This window comes from Cololabis saira, chromosome 21 (genome assembly GCF_033807715.1).
Source record: "Cololabis saira isolate AMF1-May2022 chromosome 21, fColSai1.1, whole genome shotgun sequence".
Taxonomy (NCBI): Eukaryota; Metazoa; Chordata; class Actinopteri; order Beloniformes; family Belonidae; genus Cololabis; species Cololabis saira.
The window spans coordinates 2,259,636-2,283,468 of NC_084607.1; the positions used below are offsets into that span (position 1 = coordinate 2,259,636).

The 23,833-nt window shown below is 42.2% G+C and overlaps 1 protein-coding gene across 2 annotated transcripts; it reads left to right on the forward strand.

The window, feature by feature from the left end:
* Window positions 1-79: 79 nt before the first annotated feature.
* LOC133421854 (zinc finger protein 239-like) lies at window positions 80-20,559 on the forward strand. 2 transcript variants are annotated; one of them, XR_009770701.1, is made up of 2 exons: window positions 80-345; window positions 2,094-2,241. XR_009770701.1 is itself a non-coding variant. In XM_061711642.1 (2 exons), the coding sequence occupies exons 1-2, from the start codon at window positions 223-225 to the stop codon at window positions 20,317-20,319; spliced, it is 906 nt and encodes a 301-aa protein (XP_061567626.1). In that variant the 5' UTR covers window positions 80-222; the 3' UTR covers window positions 20,320-20,559. The 2 variants fall into 2 exon arrangements, 1 of the variants encoding a protein (XP_061567626.1); XM_061711642.1 differs by lacking the exon at window positions 2,094-2,241 and adding an exon at window positions 19,537-20,559.
* The last annotated feature ends 3,274 nt before the right edge of the window (window positions 20,560-23,833 follow it).

Below are 23,833 nucleotides of genomic sequence, written 5' to 3' on the forward strand. Positions count from 1 at the left end.
TTTAGGGCTTAGGGAAGAAAAGAAGTGCGAGTGGAGAAAAGAAGGGCGAGTGAAGGAGAATTGGGATTGGCCCTTTGTGTTGGACTCTATTAGACACTAGAGTGAATCCAGCGCTGTCGGGGGGAGAACATTTCCCTCTAAATACAACATTCTAGTCTCCGGGACGACAATCTACATTTACCAGCAGGAAACACTCGAGTGGTGGACACGAGTTTGGAGGAGATGGACCAGGACCAGGACCAGATCCAGGACCAGATCCAGGACCAGATCCAGGACCGGGGTCAGAACCAGGACCAGGAGTCCAGCAGCAGGACCAAAGCGGACTCTTCCTCCGCTGGTCTGCAGGTCAGTGTTCAGGTCCACGTTCCCGCTCCTCCTCGCTCTTTCTGTTGCTGCTGATCATCCAAACACTTTAGTTCATTGTCAGTAGCTTTTTCTTTCTTTTCTTTTTGGAACAAAACTTTATTGAAAATATACAAACTCTCAAAGAGGATAATGGACAAATATCAATTTAAATGCAATATGAAAAGAAAGGAAAATAAAATTAAAAAATGGGGATTCTTGTAAGGAATAAAAAAACAAAAAAACAAGGCGCTCTAAGAATTAAAAGGTGCATATGAATAAAAAAAAATGAATTAAGCATTTAAATTCACATAATGGAGCATAGAAAAGGAGAGGAGTTATTAAATTAGAATAACAAATAACGAGCAATGTCTAGACTTATTTTACCTGCATTTTTTACTCTACTTTTTTGAGACATGTGAAAAAAATCTTAAACTCATCAATAAAACCCCGAAAGGAGGATTTACAATTTCTCCATTTGGCTTAATGAATATGGTACTTACCCACTAACAAAATTATATTAATAATAACAGAAACAGAAAATTCCAAATCACCCATGAAGAAAATAATATGGCTTAATTCAAAAGGTGGAACATTATTAATTTTAAGAGAAATCCAATTGTATGTCTGTCCAGAAACAATGAGACAAAGGACATTCATAAAACAAATGATCCAGTGTTTCTTCATCCTTTTTGCAGAAGGAACATTGATCTACCTCAAATTTAAATCTTTTTTTAAGAAATTCTGCCACAGAATAGACCTTATTCATAATTTTAAAATGTACTTCTTTAACTTTAGGCAAAATGGGTCCGGGCCGGGCCAGGAGCATTTGGATGCAGTGTTTGGGCTGGATCTACTAAAGCATTGCATGTACAGGACTGTCTCTGAAAATTAGAATATTGTGATTTTCTGTAATGCAATTACAAAAACAAAAACGTCATACATTCTGGATTCATTACAAATCAACTGAAAAAGCCTTTTATTATTTTAATATTGCTGATCATGGCTTACAGCTTAAGAAAACTCAAATATCCTATCTCAAAAGATTTGAATATTCTGGGAATCTTAAACTGTAAGCCATAATCAGCAATATTAAAATCATAAAAGGCTTGCAATATTTCAGTTGATTTGTAATGAATCCAGAATGTATGACATTTTTGTTTTTTTAATTGCATTACAGAAAATAAAGAACTTTATCACAATATTCCAATTTTATGAGACAGTCCTGTAGTGTGTACAAACCTCATAGCACAGTAATGACACGCAAATACTGTAAATGTACAACCCGATTTATTCACAGATTTGCAATGAGGACTGTCTTTCAAATATGCAAAATAGCCCTTATTAGTTAATAAGTTTGTCTCAAGGAATATGCAAGATATGGCGTTTACACACTATTTTGCACAATACTGGAAGGAAGAAAATGTAAATTTGCGCTGTGATTTATCAAACCTGGAAATTACTTCTGTTTTTAGTACGTTTTAATCAAAGGTACAAAGTTAAAGAAATCAACATTTATTAAAAAAGGAATGGAATCACTTTCTTTTTCTTCTTCTTTTTGTTTACCTTGTCTGCACACATGATTGATACCATGCAGGTAAAAACCAAAGGCATATATATGTCCATTATTGCTATATTTAATATATATACGCACACATACATAAATATACACATACAAACCCATTCATTTTTTTTTTTTTTTGGGGGGGGGGGGGGGGGGGGTGGGGGGGTGACATCCACTGCCAATCCAGGAAGCAGGAACACACGGAGGCACACGTCAAGCACTGGAAATCTGCAACAAAAACCACAAAACCAACACGGAGCCGACCAAAACACAAGCAACAATCGACCCAAATCACAGTCTGAGCTAATAAGCTACCGCTAACTAACCCCAAAAACTACAGAGCAAGCATGCAGGTGAACAAGCCAGTGTATATGTCTATGTGTGCGTGTGCGTGTGTGTGTGTAATAAACCAAACAAAGCTCCACCTGAAGTGTATCTATAGTGGGGGAGGGGGGGGAGCACCCCCGCCCCCCGCGGGCCGGACACGTGGCCAGGAGGCCCTCACCCTCCAGGGCCAACGACCCCCACCCGGCAGGGGGCCAGCCTGCCCAGAGAGACAGAGCCGCCCCAGCCCCCACGAAAGTGGCCCTCCAAGACCAGAGGGGCGCCCCGCCGCGGAGGCAGCGGGGGGGACCGGAGACGGGCCCGGAGAGAGGGAACCCCCCAACAGGGCGACACCCGCGCAGGCCCGACAACGGAGGGCCCCAGACCCAGGCATCCCATTCATTCATCCATTCACCTATCCGATACCTATACTAATAATAAGATATACTATACATAATAATAATACTAACAATAATACTAATAATAATAATACTACTACTACTACTACTACTAATAATTATAACAATAATAATATCCATCCATCCATCCATTATCTATACCCGCTTTATCCCTTGCGGTGTCACGGGGGTCTGCTGGAGCCTATCCCAGCTCATTTTAGGTGAGAGGCATTAATAATAATAATAATAATAATAATAATAATAATAATAATAATTAGTAATTAATAACCATCTTTGTATAATATAATATTGATAAATTATTAAGTTTTGTTGTCCTGCCAATGGAGGCTCAAATCCTCCATGGCAGGACCCTTCCATACCGCATTCTCACCGACACAGACATACAATCACGCACCGTTTCCCCCTCCCCGGGGGGGTCCAGCACCGCCAGAAGGCACCCCAGGCTGCACGGCGGGCCCCGCCAGGCCCGGGTATCCCGACCCACCTTGTAGAATATAAAAATAATTGATAATCCAATAGACCTACGTCCAAGTTTTTCTAAGTGTTTAATCCCTTGGTCCAAGGTTCAAAGAAAAAAACACAAGTCAAAGTTTTGGCTGGTATCCGTCCACAAAAATACTGTGAAGGTTCTTTATTGTAAAAAAGTACAATCCAAAAACAATCCTCACAGGAGAGTGGTCTGCTCACGGTCCCAAAACACTCTGAAATTTTATCTCCGAAACCACGGCTTTTATAGGAAGATAAGAGACATATGACAATAAATGCATTATTTTCACCATACCCATCTGTTCCTACTACTTTGAAGTTCTTGTTTATGTTCCCTTTATCATCGCTTAGATAACTGCCACATAGGAACCTGAAGCTTTGGTGCTCATTTACAATCATCTTCATTATTTCGCCTCTCACTTGCTTCGCTTGCAGTTCACTCAAGGTCATACCCTCCTTTGTCTTTCCTTTGAGGCACAGAGCATTTTCCCAGCACCCTTTTCCTCCTTATTTTTTACTAGTCTAAATGATTAAATGAATATATATAAAAATGATTATATATATAAAAATGGTTATATAAAAATGATTATATAAAGATGATTATATAAAAATATCCACTACAATCCCCCCTATGAACCTAAAAGGATCATAACTATCCCACCTATTTGACCTTACACAGTCCTCCCACTAGGGGTCCACTAACACAACACAACAACATTATAAGGTAAAAGTGTTTTCAACATTAATATACCAATAAGTACATCTCACAGTGATGGTCACCATACAAAACACTTCCCTGGCTGCCAAAGTGGCGGCGAGACCATAACTCTGAACCATCCCAGGACTAAACCATCCCAATGGTACGATGACCAGTCACTGTGGGCCTCTTCATCAGCCGACCCTTGCAGACATAGCCAGGGAAACTTGCCCTCAACACCACAGTGTTGAGTGGTAAACCCTTGCCAGGTGGCAACGTCAGCATAACTTATTACAACAGTTTATGAGTAACACACAATTCATAACAACATAGTGAGCATGCAATTCAAACCTTTAGTGAATAATTGATTATATCGGCACACACCAAACCATGTCTATTCTGTGTTCACAGCTAGTTACTATTGGTTTGTTCTAGGGAAAAGTCCCTGGTATTCTAACGAAGAGTATTCTTCCCACTTCATTATTTTCGCCCTTCTCCTTTTTTTTTTGTGTGTTTTTTCTTTGTTACTCCAGCTGCCTTGCCCGTCAGGCAAGGCCAGCCTCTAAAAAAATTAATAATCTGCCCTTACAGGCATCCTTATCACGCCCATATTTCTAATAGGCCATCTACCGCACTCTGGGGTTAACTCCCCTATTACTCCAACAGTCATATTGTTATATAACAATACACTAATTCACAGTTCTTATGAACAAGTGAATACATCACATGACCAGACACCTAGTCTGGTCTTTTTCATAACCTTTTAATCATTATTTATAGGTAATTATCAGTTATTTTTTAATCACTTATCCCACTCTCCACCTGACATCAATCATCACCATCCATGTTCCATTATACATTTCATTAGTTCATATCCAAATCCCGCCCCCCTTTGTCCTTAACTTTGTCCAACTGGGGTGGGTCGGTATCCCCCTCCTTCTCCGTATCATTCTCCTTACTTGTCCCAGCCGGAGGCAGCTGTTGCCCCCTGACCTGACAGGTCGCGAGATGGGAGTTGTGGAACATCCGCAGTTGAGCCAAGTCCTGTCGATAGAGTTGGAGGTCGATTCGCAGTTGATCAGTCTCTCTCTGCTTGACCTGTCGTTCCTGCTCATGTACAGCATTCAGCCTGTCGAATTCTCTCTGCGTATTATGCCGCTCCATATCTTGAGCCGCCAACATCTCTATCTTCTCGTTTTGCATAAACCGTTTTTCTTGTCTGCACTCCTCATGTACCCCTCTCAGTATGTCTACATGTTCCCGATCGACCCGACGGTGCTCAGCCTGTACCTGATAATGAAGAGTCTGTAGTTTATCATGAGCAGCCTGCAACTTGTCTTTGTCTTCTTTCATCACGTTGGCCCTATATCGATTCTGATCTAACTCCCGAGCCATCTTTTCACGTTCTTTTTGGTTGACAGTGGCACGTTGCTTGCGTTTCAGGCTGTAAGCATGGGTCCTGATCTTCTGGACCTGCATACGGGTCGCAGGCGTCAAACCCGCTATCAGAATCGAATAAGATTCTGTGCTCAGTTTGCATATATCATCGCGGAAGTCTACAGGGTCCACATAATGTTCAAGACGATAGGGCAGATACTTTCCAAGACGATCCCTGTCCCCCAAGTTGGTAGGGAGGTAAGCTGGAAGGATCTCCGACTGGTCTGCTGCAGCTGGCATGGCGTGGATTTCCGGTAGTAGTCCTCGATCCGCTGGGTCCTCTGGACTCACTGGGCTGGGCCTCGGGATGGAAGCTGGTCTCGGGACAGCGGGTGGGTCAGCCAACAGCCCCAGCAGCTCCCTCGTCGGTGATGGTGGTACACCGTACCACTCCGGTCCCCATGCCGATCTCCACTCCGATCCCCACTCCTGCTGCTCCAAGCTTCTCCCGTCCAACAGCTGCATGCTCGTACCCACGTCTGGCTCCGACTCGCCTTGGTACCTATATGGGACGAGAGGGCTTGCATCCACAGACAGGTGTGTTCCTACGGGTGCATGCTTGTTGTCCCTTCTGCTAGACTGTTGTCTCCTCCTATCCTCCTCGGAGGTAAAGTACTCTTCAGCCATTCCCAAAGTCTGTGATGGAGACATGGTGGTTTTAGTGTGATTATTACTTCTTATTTTTACACATGCATATATATATACATCTATATACTTATTTCTTATCTTAATTTGGTGTTATCTATTACTCCCTACTTATTTACAACCCTAACTTCGTGAGGAGCAGACAGCAATCTTTCTACTTAGCCCATCTTCCCCCCCCCAGCCTGTGTGGCTAAAATACTTCTGACCCGGACTGAAATTGTACCTGTAGTACCGGGAATTGCCCTGTCATACTTATAAAAACACGGGATATCAGGAAGCGGAGCAGAGGTATTACGCAGCAAATTACCAGCAACACCACCAGTACAATTCCTCCTATTATCATTCCTGCCATTTTCAGATATCTCAGCCATCCTAACTTTCCGAACCAGTCCCAAATACCTGTAATTTGTGTGTTCCAATTGGAATTTTTTACATGTTCATCTCTTAACCGTTTCATTTCTTTTAGGACTCCTGTCAGGCTACCATTGGAGTCGGTGTGCATCGGGATTAGGGTGCAACATTCTTCCCCAATTATATCACAGACCCCCTGATCCCCTGCCATACGTGTTTCTATCACGAACCGGTTTTGCAGAGTCATCATTGATGTTGCTTGTAACTGTTCCTGTACTAACGACATCGCTTTTATAGTGAAATTCATAAACCTTTGCTGATTATACCAGAGGAGATTAATCCATCGACTATTTCGAGCTATATATTGGGCATTTGTGATTGTTCCTATTATTAGAACCGATCCCATTACCCTTCCAGTCGATATCCAAGAGGATGCTATTGCTGTTTGGTCCTCTGGTACTCCTAACGGGACCTGGTCCCATGAGATATAGACCTCCCCTGACTTTTTCCAATCCCATCCTCCTCCTTGATCGGAGTTCTGAGTGTCCCGTTTAGTTATGCGGCGATTTGGACTGGCAACTGATTGTGGTGTAATTAGGGATAACTGTCCTGTTAACATTACTGGAGCACATATACCTGTCCAGTTTGCCGGTAATTGTGCCATCACTGTGTCATTATTCTCGCAAGTCCAAAAAATATCCCCTAAGGGTGTTGTTCCGTTATCATAACTTGACAGTGTATATCGACCTACTGTTGTTTCATCTAATCGATGTATTACTTCCCCGTTGTGTGGTACTACTTGTTTACATTGAAGTCGGGCTTTAGGGCTAGTGGAGCAGACTTTGAATGCGTACGCCCCCCACCCTATTGTTGCTAGACTGCAATTTATCAACCCTTCTGCATCCGTCATTATTGGCGACTCTCGAACAACGTTTTCCAATTCTTTTCCCCGTACTATGCAGAAGGGAAACACTAGAGCCTTAGGTTTATGTACTACTGGAGGAAGCATCTGAATCATTTCATGATCCTCTTGGGAGAGTTTTCTAGGACAAATTTCCCTATCTTCTGACCATTTTCTCCGTCCTGCTGCCATAGACATCACACATTTAGTAAAACATTTATTCACGTCACCACACTCCCCTATCCTACTTCCTGGTAATATCTGGAGTTGGGGTAATTTCTTTGCATTATAGCAGGCAATGCAATCTCGTTTCTTCTGTTTTTTAGCCGTATACATAGTTTTTATCGAATAGTTTACCCATTGATGAAACAAATTGGTGTTCCATTGTGAAGTTTTTAATGTATTCAAATCCCTCTTCTGTCTTTTGTTCATTAAATCTATTTTACTTCTAGCTTCCCCATTGGTCATTTTTTGTCCTGTTTGGATGTTTTTGCATATTGTTTTAGTACATTTCACGCGTATGATTGCTGACCCCTCCTCACGACACTCCATGCTTTGGGGATACCCCAGCCAATGCTTTCCTACTGATTCAGCCTTTGTTACTATTTCTTCTGCTAATACATAGTCATAAATATCTGCTTTAACGTACATTACATGCTTAATTTCCCCATTGTCTTTTTCTATTATTCCTTCATGCATAGCTAAAGTAGTCATTGCTAGTGCACATGTGTCCAGAGTGTATTGTGAGTTACGTGTGTTATGGTTAGTATTGTCCATTATCATAATTTCCCCCCTTGTTAATCCACACAGGGTTAACATCAACATGCAATTAGTCCAAAACTGGGGGAAACCAATCCCGCCTTGGACAGGGCGGACAAAGAGACGCTTGCGGCCCCAACGAGCCCGGGGCCGCTTCCCAAGGCGCACAAGATGAGGGTTATGCACGGGGCAGGCCCTCTGCTGGACCTGCCACAGTGTTAATGCGTAGCGGACCGTGTTCTTCAGCTGCCAATAGGCCCTCTTCAGGTGACCCCCGAGTCGCAGGATCCCCTGCATCAGTATCAGGGTCACCCAACCCAACAGGCGTAACGGCAGCAGCAGAACCCGCCAACCCCCCGGTCTGCAGGTCCTGCTGTCGGCGGGCCGACAGCCGGGCAGACTTTCTCCGTTCATGCGAGGATTTGGTGCTCGAGGCGGCGGAAGAGGTGCTGGAGCCGGTGGCCAAAGGGCGGTTCTGCGCCGCCCTTTCAACATGCTCAGACTCCGACGGTCCTGGGAGGCGTCCAGGTGTGTCAGGAGGTCTATGTCGGGTGCAGTGGTTTTTATGGAACCAGAAGGGCCTACCTTCTACTTTCAACGCTGTGGGGGTAGTAAGCACAACTTTAAAGGGTCCTTCCCTGCGTGGTTCGTTCCACTGTCGTCTAAACACGCGTATAAACACGTGGTCACCAACGTCGACGTCCCGAATGTCAACCGGAATCTGCGTCTCGTCCGTGCCGAGGGCCTCTTTCACCTGTTGAAACACAAGTCTGTGGATTTGAGTCAAAGCACGTAAATAGTCACCCATTTCCCGTTCCAGTTGTGCAATCGCAGGCCCTTCCATGGGTCCCCGGGTCTGTGGGAGGGGCATGGGACGACCTGTGAGCATCTCATGAGGCGTGAGGTGGGTTAGTCGGTTGGTCTGAGACCGCATTGCCATCAAAGCCAAGGGTAGAGCATCTACCCAAGTCAATCTCTCTTGACAACCAGCCATTATTTTGGCGATTTTGTTCTTCAATACACCATTGGCCCTTTCCACAGACCCCTGCGACTGCGGGTGATAAACACACCCAAACTTCTGCTTGATGCCCAAAACCTTGAACATCTCCCGTATCACCTTCGACACAAAATGAGGGCCGTTATCTGATGATATTGTATCAGGCATACCAAACCTAGGAAATACCTCCCTACACAAAAACCCAGCCGCCTCCCGATGGCCGGCATTGGAAGTGGGACAAGCCTCAATCCACCTGCTAAATCTGCAGACAACAACGAGCATATACCTTTTTCGTTGCACCCGGTCAATCATGTCCACATAATCTATAACAAGGTGTCGAAACGGACCCTCCGGCACAGGAATGTGAGCTAGCGGTCGAGTGAAGCTCTTACGGACATTGTACTTTGAACAGTGAGGGCACCTAGCGAGTTCCCTGTCAACCATAGCTGTCATATATGGTGACCACCACACATCACGCAGTTTCCTGATAACCTGACTCTTTGAACAGTGATCGGGCTCATGCATGATTTTAATGGCTACAGGCAGTAACGACTGTGGAAGCACAAAACGACCTTGACAATCCCGCCACAATCCCGGATACTGGTGTGTGGTCTGGACTGCCCCCCTCTGCACCCATAAGCGCTTCTCCGCCTCTGAGACCTTGTCTTGTGCCTGTATTAATGATGTCAGGTTAGTTATTGGCGCACAATCTTCCTCAACCACCATCAGTCCCTGTACTACCTGGCCCGTTGCTTCCTTTGCTGCTTCATCAGCTAAGTTGTTACCTCTCGTAATCAATGATGTGTCACCCTGATGAGCTGCACACTTGACTATGGCTAACGCGGTCGGAAGCTGCATAGCCTCTATTAATTCAACCAATGCTCGTCCATGGACAACCGGGGTGCCATCTGTCCGTACAAACCCTCTCTGTTTCCAAATGCTGGCATTTACATGACAGACTCCATAGCCATAACTGCTATCCGTATAGATTGTGGCCTTCTTGTTAGCCGCCAACTTACACGCTGCTATCAGTGCCTTTAGTTCTGCTAGTTGGGCGGAACATGGTTGGTCCACACTTACCGATAGCACCTTTGTAAAAGTGCCATCAGGATTTAGTTGGACCACACCATATCCAGCCTGGTTCCCCGCCACACCCCTGATGCATGACCCATCAACGAATAGGGTCACATCTGACGGAATTGGGTGATTATACAAATCGTCTCTTACTTTCATGAAGGTGTCCGTCTCCCTGAGACAATCATGTGGCTCACCTTCCATTGGCAACACCATTCTGGTAGCTGGATTAATTGTAGTACATCTTAGCACAGTCAGGTCTGGTCCTGAAAGCAGGATCTCATAACCTGTACGACGGGCTTGGGTTAGCACAAAGCGTGGGCTCGTAAGCATAGCATGCAGCTGATGAGACGTGTACAAAAACACAGGATGACCCATTGTAATCACAGAAGCCTTTTTATATGCAAAAGCGGCAGCAGCCAACCCTTGATAACAGGGAGGCAGCCCCTCCTCCACACCATCTAGCTTAGTGCTATAATAGGAAATTGGTTGTTTACCGATTGGAGTCTCCTGCATTAAAACTGCACATGCATACCCTTGTTTTTCTGCCACATACAAATGGAATGGTTTGCCATAGTCTGGATTGGCTAGAGCCGGGGCAGCTTGGAGATCTTGTTTTAGCATAAAAAATGCTCCCTCTGCCTCGTCAGTCCACTGCAACCGAGCCGACTGCTGTCCCTGACCCGCTGCTCGGATCAAAGCTCTTAATGGGGCAGCTTTAATCGCGTAATCACACACCCAAGGTCTACTGTATCCTGTCATCCCAAGGAAAGACAACATGTGACCAACAGTTTGAGGTTTTGGTATTTCACTTATGGCTTCCAGCTGGGACGGTGCAATTTGCCTCTTGTCCCCGGTTAGCTGTCTGCCTAAATATTCTACTGTTGTCTGACAAAATTGTAACTTTTTCTTGCTCACTTTGTGACCTCCCTCTGCCAAGGCTGTTAATACAATGAGAGAATCTTTCTCACATTGCTCTTTGGAGTCTGAACAAATCAGGATGTCGTCCACGTACATTAAAGTGGTCGACTGCACATCCAGATGGCTAAGATCAGCCGCAAGTACTCGATTGAAAATGGACGGAGAGTGCACAAACCCTTGTGGTAGGCGGGTATATGTGTATTGTTGGCCTTTATAAGTGAAAGCAAATAAGTGCTGAGACTCTGGATGAACCGGAACGCTGAAAAATGCTGAGCACAGATCTATTACCGTAAACCACTTTGTTCCTGGTGGTATATTAGATAACAACGTGTGTGGGTCCGGTACTATTGGCATTTCTTCAGCCACAACATTATTGATTAGCCTTAAATCATGCACTAGCCTATATTCGTTCCCACCCGGTTTCTTAATGGGGAAGATTGGGGTATTGCATGCACTTTTTGTTCTTACCAGAACTCCTGCATCCACTAATCCTGTTATAATGGGGTCTATGCCGTCTATTGCATCTGCTCTTAGGGGATACTGTTTTTGGCATGGTAATCTAACCCCGGGTTTTAAATGGAACTTTTGTGGTTCCGCTGATTTTACCAACCCCACATCTGTTTTATGCTGGGACCACACTTGCAATGGGACCTGTTCTAATAACGCCCCGTGGCCCTCGGCCTGTACCATATGGGTGCTGTCCTGTCTAGCCACCATAACCCTTTCTGCCAGTACTTCGTCTGCTAATGCAAATGTAATTTTGAAATATAGTCCATCTGGGGATATACTAATCTGGGGGCAATCTGTGGGTGTCCAATCCTTAATCTGTTTTGCGGCTGTAATCATGGTGCCTAAATCGTGTGATTCAAATGAGTCAGCGATCAGCAAAGTCACATGGGGCGTGGAGTTGGGGACTTGGAACCATTCCGTAAGGTTTGCTTGTTCAAAGTTCACAACAGCAGCTGCCCCCTGGGGTCCGATTATAATGTCTTCATATCGGATTATTGTTGCTTTATTGTTCACGCACTCATCCCAACTGTTCTCAAACTCCTCATGTACAAGGTACCGGTCGTAGAGCATGGTACAGTGAAGTGGTAGAGTTGGTTCTCTAGACGCGTCGTAGTGATTCATTACCAGTGGTCTCCACGCTTCCCATTGTTGATGAAGAAATGACGTTGGCGTTGTTAGTTTCATCCAGAACACCTGGGCCTTCTGGTCATCAGTTGTTTCCTGTGGACATTCTGCAGAAACTATTAGTGGCATCATGGGAACAGACATATTTTCAGGTTGATCTTCTGCCACTTCGAAAAATATTCCATCTGGTGTACATTTGATTTTTGCGTTGAGATGGCACAGCACATCACGTCCCAACAGGTTAATGGGCGTATCTGCCGAGTATAATAGAGAAGTGTGAATTGTTTTTTCTCCTATTTTCAATGGAACCGGTTTAGTTATGGGTATTATTTGTGTTTTCCCAGAGAAACCTACGGTCCTAACTTTCGAGGCCGAGAGGGGAAGGTCGGCTCCATCACGCCCAATACACGTAAACGTCGCCCCTGTATCTATCATGAACAGGTGCTTTTGGTTATATATAGTCACATTTATGGTGGGTTCGTTTTGCGGACGTTGTGTTAACATGGGTAACATTTCCTCCCCTCTGGGTTTCTCTGGGCCTCCCTATTGCCAGTAAGTCGCCGGGCCCATCCATGGTCCAGTCATCTGGGGATTAGGGCCCGGCTCGGGAATGGGAGATCTGATTTCAACATTTTGGGTTCCCATCCATGGGTTGGTAGGGCAATTTCTCTGCATATGTCCCTGTTGTCCACATCCCCAACATTGGAGTCTTGGGTGGAATTGAGGTGCAGACGAGGCCGCTTGTGGTGGTGGTATTTGTCGCCCTGTTGGAGGCCCTCTAGGCTGTCCTGCAGGCAGGCTCCATCTGTTGTCCCGTCCTCTTCCGCCTGCAGGTGGTCGGTATCCGCCCCCTTGATTAAAGTACACTTGGAGTGGAGGTACCATCTGGGTCTGGACCTGACCAGTAGAGGATACTGCAGGTGTAGTGTTGGACCCTGCTGGTGTTTGTCGAGTGGGAGGCACCACCATAGTGGGCGTGATCATGGGTGCTTGCGTAATGCTTCCACCAGTAGGTCCTCCTCCTGCTTCCGGGGCCGCTATACTGACGGCCGCCTGAGGCTTAGGCTTCTCTCGTTCCTTCTTGTTTCTTGCCAACTCACCAATCTGTAGGTGTGTCAGCTTATTCGCCAGCATCCTTCCTTCTTCCTCAACAGCCTGTTTTTCAGCCCGGTACAAGTTTATGAAATGAATAACATGCTCTGCAAACATCTGCCATTCCATCTTCATTAACCCCACCACTCCATTTAATTTGTTCTGCACATCTTTTGGCATAGCATTCTTCACATACAGCATAAACAAAGCTTTTGATGATTTATTGTTATCCCATTCACTCCCAGTCTCATCTTTCCATTTCCTCTGGAAAGAGTGTAAGAACTGGGCCGGACTGTCATCATCTTTCAGCTGCATCTTCTCCAGGTTAGCTGGATCCATGGTTGAAGGGAACTTAATTCTAAGAGCACGCCATACATTGGTCCGTATTCGGTCGAACGACACTCTGTCATGAGCGTGGGTGTTCATCATGCCGTCATAACCAGCCATCCTGAATACGTCCGTTGTTGCAGCATGGCCTGCAGTCTTGACCAGCAGCGCTTTGATGTCTCCGCCTGCCAGTTTGATGCCTCCTGTCAGTTCTTCCAACCGTTCGATCCATTTGCCTGCACCATCTGTCAATGGGGTTAATTTACCTGCAAGCGTAATTAGATCCATAAAATTCCAAGGTTCGTAACGAAAGTCATTGTTGGGTCCTTTTGCCAACAGGGGAAAGGCTCCGCTAATTGATGATGTCGTCTGATGTGGATCTGATCTCGTTCGCAGAGTCATAGGGTGCTCCGTCTGCTCTCCATCCACATGTACTTCTACATCATATGTGCAGCTTGACGTCACCTTTGGATAAACTCCATCCTTGTTCCTGTTCTGGCGCTGAGTCTGACGTCTCTGGCTGTCACACCCGCTCTCATGCTCTGAGTCATCTGAGCCTCTTCCTCTCGTGATTGGACCCGTCTTCCGTCTGCCGCTCTCATGCTCTGAGTCATCTGAGCCTCTTCTTCTCGTGATTGGACCCGTCTTCCGTCTGTCTGGATGTTTGATTAACTTTTTTTCCTTTGAATCGCTGCACTCTTTGTCTGATTCATCAGTAGTACTGTCATTCGGTTGTTCTGACTCCTCCTCTTCATCTTTCTGTCTGCCTGTGGTTTCTGCCTGCAGCAAGGGTTTGCCTTTCCTGCTGTCATTCTTCAATCTTTCAACCTGCAGCAACTCTTCCTTGTCCAGAGCTGTCATTTCTCTCCACCTCTCTCCCTGGTTGGTGTGTGTTGGTTTATATGGCTCCGCTTTTACTTTACTAACACGCCTGGGCACCGCAGCCCGTACTTCTCCCAGCTCCTCATCCAACTCATCCACCCCGCTATTCGTTGTGATTTTTAATTTCCCAGTAATTAATCCTCCTGTTTTTTCTATGCCGTCTAAATCACTTAGTACGAACTGTCCTGATTCATCTCGATTGTACGGTGGGGGTCGATAGTCTGTGTTATTGATGGGTTTCTTATTCGCTTCGATCTTGAAGTATTGTAACACGTCATATTGATCAGCGTCCCTCAGCTTTCGGTTAATATGAGTCAGTTCGTGTTTTTTCCTTTTATTACGCAACTCCACGTCCACCTCATCACAGCATTTTGCGCTGAAACTGCCTTCTAGTGGCCAGCGATTCTGCCCGGCGGTCATCTTATGCCATTTTTTCATGCATTGTGAAATCGTTCGTTTGTTAGATGGGTGCGTTATCATTACTATATCCTTTGGAGAGGGCTTGTCACCGTGTTTAGTCGCAGTTGTCCCCATGACTGCACAGTTCACAGTATCCTTTTAGGTCTGTACCCACCCTGTCAAAAACCCAAACTTCCCTTCTTTTTATTTATTTATTTATTTTTTCTATTATCTCCTTTATTTTCACCGACAATAATATATGTGTATATTGTCCACTCTGCCTTGCTCTTAATCAATGCAGACCTTCTTATTTTATCAGCGATTCTATACTTAATGTTTGGCGTCAAGAATTTATTTCGCTTCTATCCTTTAATTAATTTATTTTGCTTTGTATTGCATCCCTAATTGTTCCATTAATATTCGTCTATGTTCTACCCTCTCAATTCATTCCATTTATATATATATATATAATTCCATGTATTCACACAGATCCTCTGTGCTAATATTTATATTTCTATTATTTAGTTATCTAATCACACTATCTATAGCAGGATTCCACAGTCTTTCCGTCCAATCCTAGTTATGTTCTTTCAAACGTATTATACATTATTATATGCCATCAGCGGTTTTCACAGATTTCTCCGGCCGGTGAGAAACATGTGAAACTATATATAAAAAAAAATCTTCAAACGCTCCTCAACTCTCCGCACCCCGGAGAGAGAAGGAAAAAATAAAACCACTTTTCAAACACTAAATAGCAACTCTTTTAAATCATAATCTTCTTCACAACTTTAAATACCAAAAACTTTTCCCAACACTAAAACAAAAACTCATCTCTTCACAACTTCAAATACAAAAACTTTGTCCAACACTAAAACAAAAACTCTTTTAAATCATAATTTCGATAACTTCAAATCCCAAAAACTTTGAACTTCAAATCCCAAAAACTTAAATAATAATTTTTTATAACTTCGAATCCCAAAAACTTAAATAATAATTTTTTATAACTTCGAATCCCAAAAACTTTGTACTTCAAATCCCAAAAACTTAAATAATAATTTTTTATAACTTCGAATCCCAAAAACTTTGTACTTCAAATCCCAAAAACTTAAATAATAATTTTTTATAACTTCGAATCCCAAAAACTTTTTCAAACACTTAAACAGCAACTTCCGTATAAACACATTAAATCAACCACTATTGTTTAAATCATAATCTGTTGTATACATTCCCAGTGGTACTTTTTTCCACAGACCCAAACCTCAGAGCAGGTACTCGGAACTGATTCTGGGCAGGTACTTCTTTCCCGTTCTGTTAGAATTATACACACAGCCGATAACTAAAATTAAAAATCCGTGCCACACCAAGAAAAGAAAAAAAACAAATAAACTCGAAAACTTTTTCATAACTTCAAATCCCAAAAACTTTGAACATCAAATCCCAAAAACGTAAATCATAATTTGTATAACTTCAAATCCAAAAAACTTTGTACTCCGAATCCCAAAAACTTAAATCATAATTTTATAGCTTCAAATGCCAAAAACTTTGTATTCCGAATCCCTAAAACTTAAATCATAATTTTATAACTTCAAATCCCAAAAACTTTGTATTCCGAATCCCAAAAACTTAAATCATAATTTTATAACTTCAAATCCCAAAAACTTTGTATTCCGAATCCCAAAAACTTAAATCATAATTTTATAGCTTCAAATGCCAAAAACTTTGTATTCCGAATCCCAAAAACTTAAATCATAATTTTATAACTTCAAATCCCAAAAACTTTGCATTCCGAATCCCAAAAACTTAAATCATAATTTTATAACTTCAAATCCCAAAAACTTTGCATTCTGAATCCCAAAAACTTAAATCATAATTTTATAGCTTCAAATGCCAAAAACTTTGTATTCCGAATCCCAAAAACTTTTTCCAACATTAAAACAAAAACTCATCTCTTTAATATCCACAATTAAAATCTCCGTACCATGGAGAAAAGAGAAAAAATAAGACCGAAAACTTTTTTAAACACTTTAACAGCTGCTTCCGTAAATAACATTAAATCAACTACTAATATCTATTGGCCATATTCATTCATCCATATATTCTAATTTTGTGGAAAAACACCAGCCAACACTGTCTATTAAAATTTATTAATTTCTTATAGGTTCTTTGGGAGGGGAAAAAAGCCGACCGTTTCTGACCGTTCTCTCATCCCCCAGACTCACGGGGCGAGGAGACTTTCAGTGAGCGCACGCCGCGGCTTTACTGAATAATTCTTCAGCCCGGTTTCTTAGCCCGGCCCGGCGCGGAACCCGCTCCTCCGCAGAGGCGCGCTTTCTCCGCGGAGGACAGCCCCCGCCTCGGGTCAACGCCACTATATATATATTTTTCCAAGGAAAAAGTTCCTTATATATTTTTTTTTTTTTTTTCCAAATTCCCTTTATTTGTTTTTTAACACCGCGGGGCGTGTGATCGCTTCGCCGCGGAGCGGGGCGGAAGATATCCTGCCCTTTTTTTCTTTTTCTTTAATTATTATTTTTTCTAAACCCCGTCTCTGTGTCTAAAAAAGGCGGGGCGCTGCGCTCCCTCCTCCAGCTCGCCTCCCCGAGAGAATGAGAGAGAAAGAAAAGAAAAAAGAAGGAAGAAAACTTGATATTAATATTTTTTTCCTACCTTTCTCTGCGTATCAGACCGTAAAACCGGTTGACAATTATCCTCCTCCTCCTGTATGTGGCTCGCCAAAATGTAGAATATAAAAATAATTGATAATCCAATAGACCTACGTCCAAGTTTTTCTAAGTGTTTAATCCCTTGGTCCAAGGTTCAAAGAAAAAAACACAAGTCAAAGTTTTGGCTGGTATCCGTCCACAAAAATACTGTGAAGGTTCTTTATTGTAAAAAAGTACAATCCAAAAACAATCCTCACAGGAGAGTGGTCTGCTCACGGTCCCAAAACACTCTGAAATTTTATCTCCGAAACCACGGCTTTTATAGGAAGATAAGAGACATATGACAATAAATGCATTATTTTCACCATACCCATCTGTTCCTACTACTTTGAAGTTCTTGTTTATGTTCCCTTTATCATCGCTTAGATAACTGCCACATAGGAACCTGAAGCTTTGGTGCTCATTTACAATCATCTTCATTATTTCGCCTCTCACTTGCTTCGCTTGCAGTTCACTCAAGGTCATACCCTCCTTTGTCTTTCCTTTGAGGCACAGAGCATTTTCCCAGCACCCTTTTCCTCCTTATTTTTTACTAGTCTAAATGATTAAATGAATATATATAAAAATGATTATATATATAAAAATGGTTATATAAAAATGATTATATAAAGATGATTATATAAAAATATCCACTACAACCTATCCCAGGCCGGCGAGGGAACGCGGGTGATGTGGGACCCCCTCCCGCCCCTGGTGTTGAGTGCATGTGATTAATGCCATAAAAACAGGGAGGGGGAGGGCCAAGTATCGATTTGACACCCCCCCCCCCTCCCGAACTACGTGTCCTTGTCAAATGTATTTGAAATGTAAATGTAGCAAAGCCGGCCCTGGTAGGACACCCACGTTCCCCCACCGGCCATCCAGTAGACGGGGGCCGGCCCTCCGAGCCGGGCCAGGGCCCCACCGTACCTCCACGGGCGCCCCCGGAGCCCCCAGACGGAGGGGGAAACGGTCCAACATCCCCCCCATTCATACTGACAACATAAGACATAGACACGTGGGAATGGTGCCACCCCGCCGCCGCGCCCGCCCGTGCACCCCCCGGTCAGGGGAGGCCCGATCCCCGGACAGAAAACACTTGACCTTCCCAAGAGACTTTTAAACTTGTCTACGCCCGAATATATAATATAGATGTAGACTGTTGGCAGGGCATTAGTGAATGGGATTCAAATTCAAAAGTATTTTTATTCATGTAATGACAACCTCTGAATAAACATTTCCATTTGGAGATTAATAACTTTATTCTTATGTTAATATATTGAATGCAACACAATACTTTTAACGGTCAAGGAATTAACAATAATAATAACTTAGGCTCATCAGTAGTAGTGACAATGAACATATAATTTTAAATGAACATGAAACACCTTAAATTGGCTTCAAATCGGACAAAACCAAATAAACTTCACCTCAATAAATGAAAGATCCAAAGGTACAAATTATCCATGCTGGGTTCACTGAGTTAGTCCACAAGCCCTGAACAAAGGATGCAACACTTAAGACAGCCCAGTTTTCAGGCCGTGTCTTTGTGGTGCTGCAATGGTTCACAAACTTTTTTGCCAGGTCTTTTGTACACAACAGAATTTTCGAGCCCCGACACACACACACACACACACCTGCAATTTATTTTATATATTGAACATATGTGCTAAAAAATTGTCCAGCTCTGTAAAAATAGATTTTCAACCTGACCAGCTCACAGAGATTGAAACAACAACAATACAAACAACGGCCAAAATCTGAACATTTGCTCTACAAAAATTACACCATTAATCTCCACATCTTTTCAGTGGAATTTCTATAAAAAATGTATGATTTTGTTTTGAGGATGGGTAGCTTTACCCCTTCACACTTTTGTTTTGACATATTGAGATTTTTTATGTGAATGTTTCTGGCTGTCAAGAGCCATTGATAACAGAACATGCTTAACATAGCACTCAGACATAAAACTCTTCATTGTTTCACTGCGATCATGACAGAAAGCACTTGATTTGAACTGAAAAAGGATTTGTAAGGTCAACCAACAACCGGATCTAAGTCTTTTTCTCTTTCCTTACAGAAACATAAAGCCAAAGAGAGAAAAAATAGGAGGGATAAAGTCATCACCACTTCACCAGGTCTGAAGGTCCGAAAGAGGATTCATACTGAAGGGAAGCCGTACACCTGTGACCAGTGTGGGCAAGCTTTTACCACATCAAGTATTTTAAGGCGTCATCAGTGTATCCACACTGGAGAAAAGCCGCACAAGTGTGATCAGTGTGGGGCAGCTTTTACAGAACAAAGTAGTCTAAGGAGTCATCAGCGTATTCACACTGGATTTAAGCCGTACAGATGTGATCAGTGTGGGGCAGCTTTTACCATGTCAGGTCATCTAAGGAGTCATCAGCATATTCACACCGGAGAAAAGCCGTACAAATGTGATCAGTGTGGGGCAGCTTTTACCCAACAAGGTAGTCTAAGGAGTCATCAGCGTATTCACACTGGGGATAAGCCTTACAGATGTGATCAGTGTGGGGCAGCTTTTACCCAACAAGGTCATCTAAGGAGTCATCAGCGTATCCACACTGGGGATAAGCCTTACACATGTGATCAGTGTGGGGCAGCTTTTACCCGACAAGATCATCTAAGGACTCATCGGCGTATTCACACTGGATTTAAACCTTACAGATGTGATCAGTGTGGGGCAGCTTTTAACATGTCAGGTAATCTAATGCGTCATCAGCGTATTCACACTGGAGAAAAGTCTTACAAATGTGATCAGTGTGGGGCAGCTTTTACCCGACAAGATCATCTAAGGACTCATCGGCGTCTAAGCCGTCATCAGCTTATTCACACAAGATAAAAAATTATGTCTGGTATCAGCGGGGGCAGCTTTTACTCGGAAAGCTCCGTTAAAGGTACCAATTTAGACATGTTATGTTCTGAGAAAAAAATTAATCTTTAGTTTTGTTTTCAATTTCAACTGAAAAATGTGTTTATCTTAAAGGGGACCTATTATGGCATTTAATGTATATTTTAAACAGGCCTTGAATGTCTTAAAAACAATCTAAAGCTTGTTTTTTTCTACATAAATCAGAAATTCAGCCTGATCTTTGCATGGGCAATTACTTAGCCCATGCAAAGATCATACTTGTAGACAAATATAAATAACATAGAAAACTTAACGTCACTTACCGCTGACTCGTGTGCAGTTGCCGGGTCTGTACTGTTGGAACTGATCCTTTTATGAGGGTAAATGTTGATGCAAAACCTCATTTTTACTGTCCCCTCGTTGCTCAAACAGCCACCGCTTCTAAACAAGCGGAGCTCCAGCCAGCTGAGTTATCCATAGACATCATATAGAACACCAGACTGAGCATTGGCTCCTGGATCCGAGAAACAGCGCCGCCATCTTGGAGTGGTGAACGTCAAGCTTACAACAACACCACTGCTATTATAAGTGTGTAGTTTCATATTTAATTTAGCTAACCTTGATGGATGTGTGGGCTTATATATATATATATATATATATATATATATATATATATATATATATATATATATATATATATATATATATATATGAAATTAGACAAATTGCTATGTGGTAAACTATGTATCTTACTGAATTCTGTTGTTGATGTGATCATGAATCTTACATAGAACGGGGCGGGACTTTGATAAGCGTCAGCTTCTCCCGTACCCTTTTCGTCATGTGCTGAGTATGCAATGTATAATGTTCTGGAGATGAAATGTGTCTATATAAACATGCCGAAATAAACGAAATAATAATAATATATACACACACACAGACACAGACACACAGTACTCGAGTTGTAAAAAAAAAAAAAACATCAGGGGGGATGGTGGATTTTATCATATGGGGACAGACCATTGTTGCTGATTACAAATAATATAATATATTACAAATAATAGCAGTGACCAAAACAGCTGCAGAAATACTGCAGGAATGACATAGCAGCAGTTAAATGCAGCCTTCTGTAAGCTTTAAATATCCACTGGGCTTACATCAAATACATCAAAACACAACAATAAAAAACACTTTTCTGAACTTATCAATATGACTCTGTCCTTCACAGGATAAGTAAAATGGATCACTGCAAAAACTCTAAATCTTAACAAGAATATTTGTCTTATTTCTAGTTAAAATGTCTTTTTTTAGTAAAAAAAATCTCATTACACTTAAAACAAGACTCATCACTGGAAAAAACAACAATTTTCACGTTCAGTTTCAAGTAGATTTTTTTGCTTGTAATAAGAAGATAAATCTTGTCCCACTGGCAGATTTGTCTACTAATTTCAAGTGAAAATTTACTTGAAACAGATGAAAATTGTCAAATTTATTTTTCTGGTGATGACTCTAAATGTTGAAATAGCAGTAAAACCACATTCATTGATGAAATGATATAAGGGATGGAAAGGAGGGATGGCAGTTTTACAGGGGGGATGATTTGGACCGTTTTTATTTCAGTGGGGGGATGCCGTCCCCCCTTATGCCCCCTCAACTCCAGCACTGGTATGTATATGTGTGTGTGTGTGTATGTATATATATATATATATATATATATATATATATATACACATACACACTGTATGTATGTATATGTATATATATACACACACATACACACTGTATGTATGTATGTATGTATATATATATATATATATATATATATATATATATATATATATATATATATATATCTCCAGTGTTTAAGTGTGTTACGTTGTGCAAAGTTGCAAAGTATGAACAATAAACATTAAATCCTGCCAAACCATGTTTTTTTTTTTTTATCAGTGCTTCACGGATGATATTAAAAACACATAAAAACGAGTGTTATTTAGCGACATATTGTTAATTAAATGTGCTGACTGTTCATTGCTCCAATTAACCCGGTTAAAGTCCATTATACTGAATGGAGCGAATCACCACTCCAACATGGCGGCCCCGCGTTACGTTCCGCCCATGAGCGGTTACGTTCGTTGCTCAGTCTAGTGTTCTATATGATGTCTATGGTTGATATGGCAGCAACAAGTATTTTATGTTTTTTGTCATGGTGGGACTCTATTAAAAAAATATATCTAATTAATTAGAGGCTTTGTAATTATTAAATCAGAATTAATCAAATATCAATATTTGACAGGAGAAGCAACATTTTTCAATTTAAATGGATTTTGGTATATGACTGAATCATTAAATTGACACATAAATGAGCTCAAACAACAAATGTGTTTATTTTGATAACTGAGTGTTAACATAAAGTGCAATATGAATAATAGGAATATGATTGCATTGTCCACAAGGCACAAACTTAGATTCAAGTTAGCTATATTCAAGCTTTTACACTTTCAAGTACATTCCAGAAAAGTGGATACTGAACATTGCAAAATAGTTTTGCAATAATCCTTGGCATGAAATAAACAGACCAACAGTTAAACATAAAGTGTCCCTTCTACCATAAATGGTTTTAAAAAACCACAGTAACAAAAATGACCCATCAACTGATGACAGCCCCTCCTATTCTGCCATTGTCCTGAGCTAAATATCTTTGCAACATACAGTAGGCCATAACAGTTTGATCAGCATTAGTGTGACTTAACAGTAACAACCAACCCATTGGCCTGGCATCACAATACTTCTTCTCCTCCTATTTCTCCCTCTTTTTCAGCCAGTTGCTGAGACAAACAAGAATGTTGGCATTTTCAGAGCTGAGGGCTGCCCTCTTCTTTCCAACTATGTTACCTGCAAGTGAGAAAAGTCTCTCACAAGGGACAGTTGTGGCAGGGCTAGCCAAATATTTGCGGGCCAGGACAGACAGTTGCGGATGGGCCCCTGCATGAGTTGACCACCACTGCAGTGGGCAGGGTGTCTCGCTGATGGTGGGTTCTGCTCTGTAGAGGATCAAGGCACTGCTAGGCCCTACATCATCATCAGAATCAGAGTCTGACGCACACAGTAGGAGTCTCTTCTTCTTTGCTGGCTCCTCCGGCTCTGGAGTAGCACTTTTGGATTCTGTTTGCAGCAGTGTCTCAAGGCTGGTCTACACCCCTTCTCGCTCTCCTTTGGGGAGACGTTTTAAAGGGGACCTATTATGGCATCTAATACCTATTTTAAACAGGCCTTGAATGTCTTAAAAAAAAGTTTTTGATTGTTTTTGCTAAATAAATTAGAAATTCCGCCTCTATATATATATATATATATATATATATATATATATATATATATATATATATAGATTATTGATTGTTGCGCTGCTGCACTGTCGGTACATCAAAGCTGTCACAATTTTAATAAATGTATTAAAATGAACATATCAGTCTGTTGAATTTCATTTTATTATTAATTAACAAAGTTC

What these genes read in the sequence shown, in the direction of transcription:
- LOC133421854 (XM_061711642.1), top strand. Translation starts at nt 223, where the DNA reads ATGGACCAGGACCAGGACCAGATCCAGGACCAGATCCAGGACCAGATC. An exon ending in CTTCCTCCGCTGGTCTGCAG is followed by an intron (nt 346 to 19,536) that starts GTCAGTGTTCAG and finishes CTTTCCTTACAG; the next exon opens with AAACATAAAGCCAAAGAGAG.